The 12482-nt window shown below is 48.6% G+C and overlaps 1 protein-coding gene and 1 long non-coding RNA gene across 3 annotated transcripts in view; both read left to right on the forward strand.

Annotated features, from left to right (window-relative positions):
* The window catches only part of NDRG1 (N-myc downstream regulated 1), a 61205-nt gene that overhangs the window by 10939 nt on the left and 37784 nt on the right, over positions 1 to 12482 (forward strand). The window contains exons 2-3 of one of the 2 annotated variants that reach the window (XM_050801666.1): positions 2288 to 2368; positions 6705 to 6740. In XM_050801666.1, coding sequence (XP_050657623.1) covers positions 2306 to 2368; positions 6705 to 6740 — 99 coding nt within the window. In that variant the 5' untranslated portion in view covers positions 2288 to 2305. The remainder of the gene's footprint in view (positions 1 to 2287; positions 2369 to 6704; positions 6741 to 12482) is intronic. The other variant, XM_050801665.1, reaches the window with a different exon arrangement.
* LOC126961373 (uncharacterized) lies at positions 2375 to 6520 on the forward strand. The gene is made up of 2 exons (XR_007728282.1): positions 2375 to 3992; positions 4329 to 6520. It is a non-coding gene; the product is annotated as an uncharacterized LOC126961373 (long non-coding RNA).

Genomic DNA, 12482 nt, shown 5'->3' on the forward strand with positions numbered 1-12482 from the left:
AAAAGCAGATGCTCAAGAACTTGATATTTCTAGGAGACACAGTGGTTTTTTAACCCATTGCCTCTTGTGGTCTGGGAAGCTAAGCTGTAGGAAGGAAAAAGGTGCCGGGTAGCGTGGAGAGGTTTCACCAGATAGAGGAAACGGGGAAGGTGGACATTTCTCTCTTGTGTGTTCTGCAGAAGGAGAGAGCTGGTGGAGGCTGACACCATATCCTAGTGTGATCATGGTTTCTGGAAGCCAAAGAGAACTGACAAAACTGGGCTGAACCACAGCGTTTGTTGAGTCCTTTTAAATGTAGAATTTGTTTTCCAGACATTGCACTCTTGGGGTTTAGCGACAATTTAAAAGTGAATTTTACTGAAAGCATGGCTGTTGAGCTGCATTGCTCATTTATTGAGAGAGGGAGTTGCAGCCTGACTGTGCCTAGGAGAGTCTCTCATGCTGGGAGCTAGAGGTAGAGAAAAGAACAGGCTACCTGCTTGATGAAGCTCACAGATAGGACTGCTTGAACCCACTTGGGGGGACAGTGAGAGCCCCCTGACTTCACCCTGGCGTGCTTTGCTGAGCAGGGTATGCTAAGAAGCTCCTGTGACATGAGAAGTCCTTTCAGTCTCAGAATGAGGGATGGCGTTGGCAGGGCCCTGGGCTTCTGGAAGGCTCCCTAGGCTGTGTAGGCGAGGTGTCCCACAGGCCAGGGTCTTGGGACCACGAACCTGCTGAATTAGCAAGGCTAACAGACCCGGGCCTTTCATGCCTCCTGCCTCCAAGCTGGCAGCTGCCCAGGAATGCTCACAAATATAAAACCGACTTTGTTTTCAGAATGTTCTGGAGCATAGACTCCAAAGTCTGTATAAAGGCATTCTTGTGGGGCTGGTTATCTACTGGGGAAAATCATGCTGGGGCCCCAGACCAGAGCACCCCAGTGGAGAGCGGGATCCGCCCATGGAATGCCATGTGTTGGCACAAGGGATGGATCCGGGGTGGATTCAGGGTGGCCCACACTTGCCGGCTGACCTCTAAGAGGTGTTTCACCAGGTGCTTGGGAATTCCTGGGTCTTCAGAGGAGCCCTCGGCAGGAATTTCAGAGACTTGCATTCTCTCTACCATTGCCTCCAAGGGGCCTTGGGCAGTGTGGGGCCCAGGTTCCCACTCTGAAGCTGGCAGTGTGAGGGCTTTGGTCAGGCTGGTTCTCATGGCCTTTTCCATTCAGAAAGTCCGGATCTGTGAACCGGGTGGGTGGCCTGGGCTCTTCCCCCTTGTCACTTACTCCTTCACCCCCAGTCCTCTAATGCTGTCTGTAATACTTGACCTTATTCTGCATTTTTTATGCTTCACCCCAGGGATTGGTGGGCATTTAATTTTTCTAACTTGACTACTGATCTATAGGAATACATGCTTATGCTTCTGGTTTCTAGATTCAGCTCTTGGAAGTATGATTAATAGATATCACCACCTGCCCGAGCCATGCACCCCAGGGAGTCAATGGCAGCATTCTGAGTGTTCCTGGGCTCTGCTTCAGTCTGGTTTTGCAGCCCACAGTTCTGCACCTGCCCTGTGTTAGAGCACAGGTAACTGTGCTCATCTGGCCCATTCCTTGCTTTGGTCCAGGAAGTACTTTTTGCCTTGGAGGTCCTTTTTCTTACAAAATTGTACTGTGTGTTCAAGTGCCTGCCAAACTCCTTGGATTAAGGTTTTCCTCTGCCCTCTTCCCTTTTAGCAGGTAGCTGAGAGTCCTGCACCGTGGGGGGTGTGTGTGTGTGCGCGCGCACGTACGCGTGTGCCTGTGTGTCTCTGCGTCTGCGTCACCAGCCTTCTGTTAGGGCTAACTGTGAGGCTGAAGCTTGTACTATGCCTGTACATGGTAAGCATGGTATGAGCTTGTGTTCCCGTTTCATTGTCACTTGGGCTGCCTGACTTTGGGATGAGCAATGCAGGTCCCCGTCTAGAATGCAGTGAGCTGTGTCCTGGGTATGGTGGGTGGGCCTGAACTCGGTATGGGGACCTGTTTGTGAGCCTGATCCATCCATTTCTTTGGGAGGGTAGTGTCTGTGAGCCTCAGTATCCTCTCCCGGGAAATCCACTGCCCTAGGCCCAGTTGGAAAGACTGAGTTGGGTCCATGGGCCGTGTGTACAAGGGGCCTCCTCATCCCCTGCAGTGCATCACAAGGGAGGTGAAGCTGCTGGGCCGAGCACAGGCCTGGCCTTCTCGCCGTTGGTCTTGGATTTGCTTCCTTCAGGAAACCTCTCTGCAGGAAGTGTTGACCTTTTGGCCTTTGTCTCTTTGCAGGCAGGTGACAGCAGGGACATGTCTCGGGAGATGCAGGACGTAGACCTCGCTGAGGTGAAGCCTTTGGTGGAGAAAGGAGAGGTGAGTGGAGATCTTCCTGGCTACCCCATCACAGGCACATGTGCACATAGACACACACAGGCACACCGGAGCTCAGACTCGCACTTATGGGCATGCAAACACTGCAGAAATACACATGTATGCAACATACAAACATGCTGCACACACATGTACACAGCATACACACACATGCATACACACATAACACATGTGTCCACTGCTTCCTTGAAATGCACAGTTGTGAGAGGCTCTGGTTCAAGTCCCATAGGATTGGGGGTTGGGCCCCTTGCCCACTTCTCTGGGCCTTTCTGCTGTCATTTGTAATGTGAGGACATCGAACCAGAGGTTCTCTCAGCGTTCCCGTCTCTAACATTCTGGGGTTATAGAACATGCAACATGGGGCCCAGTTGCCCATGAGGACTGCCTGCCTCAGCTCTGATTAAAGCTGCATACCCTGGGGCCACACCGTCTGGGCTTAAATCCCAGCTGTGACACTTTGCAGCTTGGTGTCTACTTGCAAACCTCTCAGTCTCTTCATGTTCTAGTTCTTCATCTGTAAAATGGTGACATTAGGACTTACCTCTTGGGGCCAAGTGAGGATGGAGTGACCTAATTCATAGGGAGCAGTTAGAACTTTGCAATAGAGGAGATGGGCAATGCGTAGTCGCTTTTTCACTTGCTATTATTATCTTTTTGGGCAAACCTCTTCTGTCAACAGAGCCCCTCCTGTTGGAAACAGAGGCCCCTGTCCTATAGGCTGGGCTGGCAGGGCCCATCCTGGGCTGATTGTTCTGATGATGAATGAACCTTTACATTTGCACAGTTGACATTATAGCTTCAAAACATGTTCACATCCCAATTCTCACTGAGCCTCATAACTACCTCTGATGATATGTCTTTTTAAAAATGTGGAAGCTTTGGTCCAAAAGTGAAGTTAGTCTAAAGCCAACTAAATGCTTTTAAAAATGATAATTACCATTCACTAACCACATCCTGCATGCCTGCTTCTCTGCCAACCGTATTTCAGCTTTGGTTCATGCAGGTCCCAGGTTCTGTGATTGTACTCATTTTGTAGAGGAGGAAGTTGAGTCTTAGGGAGGTTAATTTGTCTGCTTTGCATAGTTACAAAGTGTGGGACATGGTATCAAACCCAGGCCAGCTGACGTTAGTGAAAAGACTGTTCATTTAATTTCCTTATGACTCTACATGTGACTGATTTGTTTTAGGTTCATAATTTCATAGACTTTTCTTTAAAAATGTGTGAGGCAACTATCTCTTTTCACCTTTTGCTGATTAAAAAAAAAACAACACAAAAAACTGATCCTAGACAGGAAGGGGATTGGCCAAGTTCATTCAGATAGCTGGTACAACTAGAATTCGGAACCAAGCCTGGGGAAGCTACAGAATACTTGCTTATCATTCCACCCTAGGGGTCTGCAAATCTTTTCTGCAAAGGGTCAGATAGTAAATATCTTAGACACTGAAGGCCACATGATCTCTGTTGCAACCAGTCAACTTTGCCATTATAGCAAGAAAGCAGCCATAGACAGTATGTTAGTGAATGTACTTGCTGTGTTCCAGTAAAAATTTAAAACATTTGGTGAGGCAGATTGCAGTGTGCCAACCGCTACTGTATACTATGCAGGTTCTTTTTTTTTTTTTTTTTTTTTTTTTTTTTTTTTTTTTTTATTTTTTTTTTGAGACGGAGTCTCACGCTGTTGCCCAGGCTGGAGTGCAGTGCGATCTCTGCTCACTGCAAGCTCCGCCTCCTGGGTTCACGCCATTCTCCTGCCTCAGCCTCCTGAGTAGCTAGGACTACAGGCGCCCGCCACCGCGCCCGGCTAATTTTTTTTTTGTATTTTTAGTAGAGACGGGGTTTCACTGTGGTCTCGATCTCCTGACCTTGTGATCCGCCCGCCTCGGCCTCCCAAAGTGCTGGGATTACAGGCTTGAGCCACCGCGCCCGGCCGATACTATGCAGGTTCTAAATCCATGTCCTCTTAACTCTGGGTCTGTGACATAGTCTTCTGAAACAATCAAACAAAAACTTCTAGGTAGAACAAATACATATCACCGTATTCTTATTTCTACCTTTTAAAAAAGCCCTGTGAAAATAGTATCCCACGCTTTCCTTTATTCACTTAACATTTCTGGGAGCTCTTTTCAACATCAGTCCACAATCCGCTTGCTTTTCTCTTTTTAGGTAAACAGTATTCTACCTCATGTATTTGCCCAGTGCCCAGTATGTGAACACCTATGTCTTTCCAGCCTTTTGCTATTACAAACAGCGCTGCAGGAAATTCGCACCCTTGTATCTTTCATGTGTGTCATTCCATACATGTGCAGATACAGCCCTAGAAAAAAGTTCTCAGAAGTGGCATCGTTGGGTCCAAGGGTGAATGCATTTAAAACAATATTTTTTATTTATTTCAGGCAGCCTACTGGAATCCTTACAACATTTTATGTATGAAACATGTCTCTAAGAGCTTATCCACTCAGGGTTACATGCCAGTGCATCTCTCAGTGAATGTTTACCCTTTCTTTCAAGGTTTAGATGGAAATAAATTCCTTTCGCTTCCTTAGATTGACTCAGCAAAGTGTTTAGAGTTAGACTGAACTATTGGGAAGTTCTTCCTTGTGTCTGTCCACAATCTGGATTGCCACTGCACTCTGCTGACATTTTGAAGTTTGGTGCTTGTTGTACAGAATGGCTTTCTCCATTCTTTCCCACCAGTACACACACACGTGCACATATAACACACAGGGCAATGGTATAGGTGCCAGCCACGTTTGCTTCCACTTGAATTTACCCAGAGTCCCTGATGTTCTTGCCCACAGCCCAGGGAATGTGGAGCTATTTGAATCCCCAGCATAAGGGCCTGTGTTGTCATCTAGTCTTCCAATCCGTGCCGTCTAGTGGGGGCTCCATTCCATCATCCTGTTCCCCTCATCACTTTTGCATTTTCCTCTGCTGAGCTGTCTTCTTTTCTGGAGGGTTGTGGTCGGTGAGGCTGGGGCTCAGTTTTCACAGAGTGTTGGGACTCCGTCTCTGTGTCAGGAGGAGGAAAACATGCCAGCAACATCTGTTAGGAGCGTTGGCCAACCAAGACTCCAGTTGGTCCTCCGAGTCACACTTTCACCAGGCCAGAGGGGACATGGGACTTTTCTCTGTCTTCCTGGGCCTGTCCTGCCATGGACAACTCTGGTAAAAGATAGAATTTGGGCTGAAACTCAGATTTTTTTTTTTTTTTTTTGAGAGATGGAGTTTCGCTCTTGTTGCCCAGGCTAGAGTGCAATGGTGTGATCTAGGCTCACTGCAACCTCTGCCTCCTGGGTTCAAGGAATCCTCCTGCCTCATTCTCCCAAGTAGCTGGGATTACAGACATGTGCCACCATGCCTGGCTAATTTTGTATTTTTAGTAGAGATAGGATTTCTCCATGTTGGTCAAGCTGGTCTCGAGCTCCCGACCTCAGGTGATCCGCCTGCCTCGGCCTCCCAAAGTGCTGAGATTACAGGTATGAGCCACCGCACCCAGCCTGAAACTCAGAATTTTTAGGTTGAGGGAAATGCTTAGAGGTCTCCACTGCCTGTTTCTACTCACAAGAGATTGAAATTTGATCCAGGTCCAGATGACAGCAGCCACAGAAAAAATGTAAGGAGGACCATGATGGGGTCAGGTTTGAGTTTTAAAAGTATAGCACACAGGTGGAGTCAGGGAGACCAATTAATAGTCAGATATCAAATTTCTGTATCTCTCAAGCTTGTCATCAGCTTAGACCTTCAGATTTTTATCTGTCAAGGCTGTTGTCAGAAAGGAATCCAGTTAATGTGTCTGCTTTTCTGCTGGACTTCTATTTTGCGATGAAAAGGAAAGTCTGGGCTGGGCGCAGTGGCTCATGCCTGTAATCCCAGCACTTTGGGAGGCGGAGGCAGGTGGATCATGAGGTCAGGAGGTCGAGACCATCCTGGCTAACATGGTGAAACCCTGTCTGTATTAAAAATACAAAAAAAAAAAAAAAAAGCTAGGTGTGGTGGCGGGCACCTGTAGTTCCAGCTACTCGGGAGGCTGAGGCAGGAGAATGGCGTGAACACGGGAGGCGGAGCTTGCAGTGAGCTGAGATCGCACCACTGCACTCCAGCCTGGGCCACAGAGCGAGACTCAGTCTCAAAAAGCGCAAAAAAAAAAAAAAAAAAAAAAGGGAAAGGAAAGCCTGCCTTTGTGAGGAATTAGGGAGACCCCACAAAGGAGGGAGCATAGTTAACAGATTCAGGGCGTAGAAAGGCCCATACGTCCCAACATTGTTTCTCTTACAGAGGACACAGATGAAATTGACAATCTTTTTTGTCTTTCCACAGACCATCACCAGCCTCCTACAAGAGTTTGACGTCCAGGCAAGTAGAGGATGTGGCTTTCCTTCCCCTTCCTCATCCCATCTTCTCTTTTTCCTCTTTCTTTCCATTGGTTTAAGTAGATCATTCCGCAAACGTTGCGGGCAAGGGGAGAGAAGGCCGTGGTCTCAGCTAGGTCCTCACCCTCAGCTGCTGCTCCCAGACAGAAGCTGACTTGAGTGCTGGCCAGAGAAGCAGAAACCAGTCACTTCCCACGGAGCCCCAAAGAATTGGCCAGAACGGTGGGACGTGTGTGGGGAGAATGGTGTGACGCCGGGCTGGCTTGGGACCCTGTGAGGGGAGGGAACAGAAGCAAAAGCTCGATGTTCTTGGCTCTGCTTGGGAAACTGAAACCAGCCTTCTCTGTGGTTTACTGGCCCAGAACTGAAGCATCTCCATCCCCACTCAGGATTGCAGGGCGTGCCAGGGGGTGCAGCTCAGCTGTGTCCAAGAACAGGCTCTCAGGAGAACAGACTGGGCTCTCTCAGCTGAGGGCTGGGTCAGAACTTGAGGAACTCTAAGTCCTAGACTCGTTAGCCCCAAGCTCGGGTGGGTCCGGTGCTGTGCTGGGCTCTAGAGGGCGGGGCAGAAAGCCTGAGCATATGGTGAGCTCGTGGTCTCCCTGAAGAAGGACAGGTGCGCTCCTGGACCAGCCAAAGGCGGCTGAGATGTGCTCACCTGAACATCTACCTGTGTGTTGCACAGGTGTCCCCAGTTTGGGACCCATTCTGTGCTCTGCATCTCACTCCTCTGTTCTACCTCCGTACCTCAAAACAACTCCACTTTTCCTCTTGAATCTCTTATTTCATGAATGCGCCCCCATCCATCCCGAGGTGAGGAATCTTGCACTGTCTTTGGAAGGAAGGGAAAGGAGGGGAGGGGGCTGGAAGCGTTGGCTAGTAGATCATCCAGGCTTTCGATACTGCCCCCAAGGTGTGTATTTTCTCCTCATCCTGGTTGTGTCAGGCTGTTCCTGGAGATCCACCCTGACCTCAGTGTTGAAGAAGAAGAAAGGGCCAGGTACAGTGGCTCACACCTGTAATCCCAGCACTTTGGGAGGCCAAAGCAGGCAGATCACCTGAGGTCAGGAGCTCGAGGCCAGCCTGGCCAACATGGAGAAACCCTGTCTCTACTAAAAATACAAAAATTAGCCAGGCGTGGTGGTAAGTGCCTATAATCCCAGCTACTTGGGAGGCTGACGCAGGAGAATCCCTTGAACCTGGGAGGCAGAGGTTGCAGTGAGCCGAGATTGCGCCACTGCACTCCAGCCTGGGGAACAAGAGTGAAACTCCATCTCAAAAAAAAATAGAAGAAGAAGAAGAAGAGAGACAGCATTGGGAGCTGACTTGCCTGAGGTCACTCAGCAGTGATTGGGGAAGTGGTGCCAGACTCTGGGCCTCGCCTCTTCCAGCCCTGAGAGCTTCCCTTGCTGCTTGTGTAGGTTTTAGTGATGTTGGTGAGGGCTTCCTACCCGCCAGGCACTGTGCTGAGAGCTTCCCAGCTAATATCTCATGTAATGCCTCAATATCTCATGGTAACATGAGAGGCACCATTAGCCTTATTTTTCAGATGGGTAGACTGAGACCAGAGTGGAGGGACCGGGAGCCACACTCAGGTCTGCCTGACCAGGAAGGAAGCCCATGTTCTTCCTGCGCCACTCGTGTGCTGAGGTCCAGGCTTCTCCCACGCCCTGGCCGGAGCTCCATCCCGTTCCTCCCTGTGTTGCAGGACGCTGGGCATGCGAAGGTGTTCCAGGAGGGTGGGAGGTGAATGCACTGTCTTGAGGTTTATCAAGTCCAAGCCTTCATTTTACAGCTAGGGAACCTGAGGGACAGAGAAAAGGAGAAGTCACTCCTTCAGGGTGGCATGGTGGGGCAGCTAAGAGTTATGGTAGCGGATCCTCTTTTTCACCCTCTTGAGAATGAGGAAAAATGCGCCCAGGGCAGTCAGAGCTGCAACAGATGCGGTGGCTGCAGCACCAGCACCATGGCCTTGGTTGTTTGGTTCTCTGAGCTGAGAACTGCTGGAAGTTAGTCCCAGGGGACATCTGCTCATTCAGGGATGGGCCGGGCCACATCAGCCTCCCTCAGCCTGATCAAAGCTGCCCTTGCCAACCTTCCCCGTGGCTGAAATGTCAGCTCCTTGTGTTCCCCAGGGCAGCGGCTTGCTGGCCCTGAGGTTGTATCTTCCTGCAGTGGGGATGTGATTGTCCATCCTCCTCAGGTGAAAGCCCCATTCCAGAGCCAGGAAGAGTGAACCGCAAGCCCCATGGATGCCCTTTCCTGGTGATTGACCTAGCACAAGTTGCTTCACCTCCATTTCCCCATCTGTGAAATGGAGACAGCGCTTCAGCCTTGTTAAGTGGCATTGGAGAGAGGACACTAACAAGGGCCAGTGTTGTGGTGCTTCCCGCATCAGTGCTGGGCCAAGCATCACATACCCTATCCACTAACTATCATGGGGTGTTTTCCCTAATTATTTTTGTTGTTATGGAAAAATACACATAACGTCCAATTTACCGTCTTAACTACTTTTAAATGTACAGTTCAGTAATATTAAGTATGTTCATATTACTGTGCAACTGTCACTATCATCCATCTTCAGAACTTTATGTATTTTTCTTTTTGTTTACACAGAGTCTTGCTCTGTCATCCAGACTAGAGTGTAGTGGTGCGATCTTGGCTCACTGCAACCTTTGCCTCCTGGGTTCAAGCAATTCTCATGCCTCAGTCTTCTGAGTGGCTGGGATTACAGGTGGCCGCCACCACACTGGGCTAATTTTTGTATTTTTAGTAGAGATGGGTTTTTCCATGTTGGCCAGTCTGTTCTCGAACTCCGGACCTCATGTGATCTGCCTGCCTCAGCCTCCCAAAGTGCTGGAATTACAGGCTTGAGCCACCACACCCCCAGAACTTTAAAACTTGCAGAGCTGAAACTCTGTCCCATTAAACAACTCCTCATTCTAGCTTCAGGCAGTCACCCTTCAATCTTCTGTCTCTGTGATTTTGATTATTCTAAGTACCTCATATAAGTGCAATCATATACTATATTATTATTAGAAAACTGTATTTGTTTGCATTGATTTGTTCTTTGCCAGTGTCTAGCTGATATAGGTTAGCATCATGTCCTCACGGTTCATCCCTGTTGTAGCAGGTGTGAGCATTTCCTTCCTTTTTAAGGCTGAATCATATTCTATTGTATGTATGACCCACATTTTGCTTATCCATTTGTCCGTTGGTGGACACTTTGGGCACTTTGGGCTATTGTGAATAATAGCCTGCTGTGAACATGCACGTACAGATATCTCTTTGAGATCCTGCTTTCAGTTTTGGGGGGCATATACCCATAAGTGGAATTGCTGGAGGTTTTAGTCCGTTCTCAAGCTGATATAAGGACATATCAGAAACTGGGTAATTTATAGAGAAAAAGAGGTTTCACATGACTGGGGAGGCCTCGCATTCATGGTGGAAGGTGAAGGAGGAGCAAAGGCGTGTCTTACATGGTGGCAGGCAAGAGCATTTGTGCAGGGGAACTGCCCTTTATAAAACCATGAGATCTCTTGAGACTCGTTCACTATCACGAGAACAGCACAGGCAAAACCTGACCCCATGATTCAATTACCTCCCATTGGTTCCCTCCCACGACATGTGGGGATTATGGGAGCTACGATTCAGGGTAAGATTTGGGTGGGGACACAGCCAAACCCTATCACTGGATCATATGGTTATTTTGGATTTTAAAATCTTGGTTGTCAATTCTGAGAAACCTAGAAAGCATAGTTTATCTGTTCCCTGTGAAGATAATTCCTCACATTTGTGTTTCTCTGGAAAGTCTGCAAAAACACTTTTGCATTCTCCCATCTCAGGACACAGGCAACTGAGAGAACAGAGAATAGGAGCTCTCACCCCTACTCTCAGGGAAGGTTAACCTATGTGGCTCAGGCTGGGGTCCGTTAAGGAGCTGCCCCTTAGGACATCATTAAAGTGGGGACCACACAGAGAAGCCTTTGGAAGGACAGAGCAGAGGTCAGGATGAGGTCTCCCAGCATCCTGCACCAGCCTGGGCTGAGCCCTCTGAGTTAATCCCCCGAGCTGTCCTATGAGGTTGGGGTGTTTTTCCCTGTTGTGCCTTCCTTTGTTTCTTTAACAAATGCCCACTTTGTGCCTGGCCTTAGTTTAGGTGCTGGGGATGCAGTGATGAGCATGACAGGCAGTGACCCGTGTTTTCAGGAACCTACATTCTGGAATAATAGCTCAGTACAGCTGAGCACAGAATGCGTGCCTGGCAGCATGCCAAATGTGCCCCATGGGTGCTTACAGCGATCCTGTTCCCATCCTATGGAGAGAGAGGACCTGAAGCACAGAGAGGTTAGGCAACTTGCCTGAGATCGCAGAGCTGGAAAGGGGACCTCAAGCTATGTGCTTCCAGGGCGCATATTTGAAACCAATCCAGATTCCTTAGAAGAAAGAGGCAAACAAACATACAAACAAGCATATGTGAGAATTCCAGCTTCTGTAGGTGCTTGGAAGAGAATAGTGAAGGGTGATACGGAGCCAGGTGATGGGAGAGGGCGTGGCTGGGGTGCTGTCTTAGGTTGAGGCTTTTTTAAGTCATGACATTGCTCTGAACCTAAAAGATAGATGGAGCCAGTCACGTGACAAAGAGAAGACTGGGGATAGATCATTCCAGGCGGAGCAAAGGCCTTTCTGATCTGGATTCTGAAATTTCCAAGGGCAAAAATGTGTTATTCCTGTAAGCTGTTAACAGACTCAGTGTTCCCAGTAAGTCACAATATTTAAGCTGAAATCTGAGTGTTGAATGACACTTTTTCAAGGTTGTTACCAAAAGAAAATCTTTGTATAAAACCGTATTCATTTAGATTTGGCTTCTTAGATTTGAAGGTGTTAGGGACTCATGAGATTGATGAAAGCATCCCCCAGATTTTCAGCAGTCTCCAAAATCTTGGGTGTCGGGTTGCTGTAGAATTTCCTTCAGAAGATGCGGTGCAGTATGACGACGGAAGCTCTCTGGGGCACGATGGGTTACAGGGCTAGGAACAGAGAAGGACAGAGCTTTGGTCAAGGGGACCTACAGGGCTTATCAGCCCGGGGACTGGCCAGCATGCTCTGACCTCAGATTCACACAGGAGCTCCAGCAAAGTGACAGGACAGCACCTGCCCGCCATGCACTTCGGTGTCCTCTGATGAGCCAGGCCAGCACTGAAGGCCTCCCACGCTCTCTTGCTGAACCTTTGGGGACCTGTACCATCATCCTTTACAGATAAGGAAACTGAGACTTTCCCAGGGGCGGCAGCTGTGAAGTGGGCCACATTGAGCCCAGGGCTGTCTGATGCAGACAGTTCTCTCAACCGTGTTGCTTGAGTACAGCCCTGTTCCTGCAAAGGCTAATCAAGCCATTTTGGACTAGATTCTGGTTCACCTTTGCCACGTCTGCTTGTCAAAAGATCTAGCCAAGCAGATAATCTAAACAACACTTCATTGGGCTTATGTTTAGCCTACTGAGGAAGATTTGTTGTAGGACTCAAGAGTTGATGTGCCTTAATGGCAAATGGATTTTATCTATTCATTTAGTTGGTTTCTTACCTGCTTGTTAAAATAGGGCTCCCTCCTGGGCAGTTCTTCCCCCGGGCATAGCTTCCCCTTGGCTCAGTCTAAGGAGTCTTGAGTGGCTTTGTTTTGTGTATCTGAAAGCAGTCGATGTTATTCCTTGAAAAAGAATTACTGC

The sequence above is a fragment of the Macaca thibetana genome, chromosome 8 (assembly GCF_024542745.1).
Source record: "Macaca thibetana thibetana isolate TM-01 chromosome 8, ASM2454274v1, whole genome shotgun sequence".
NCBI classification, from domain to species: Eukaryota; Metazoa; Chordata; class Mammalia; order Primates; family Cercopithecidae; genus Macaca; species Macaca thibetana.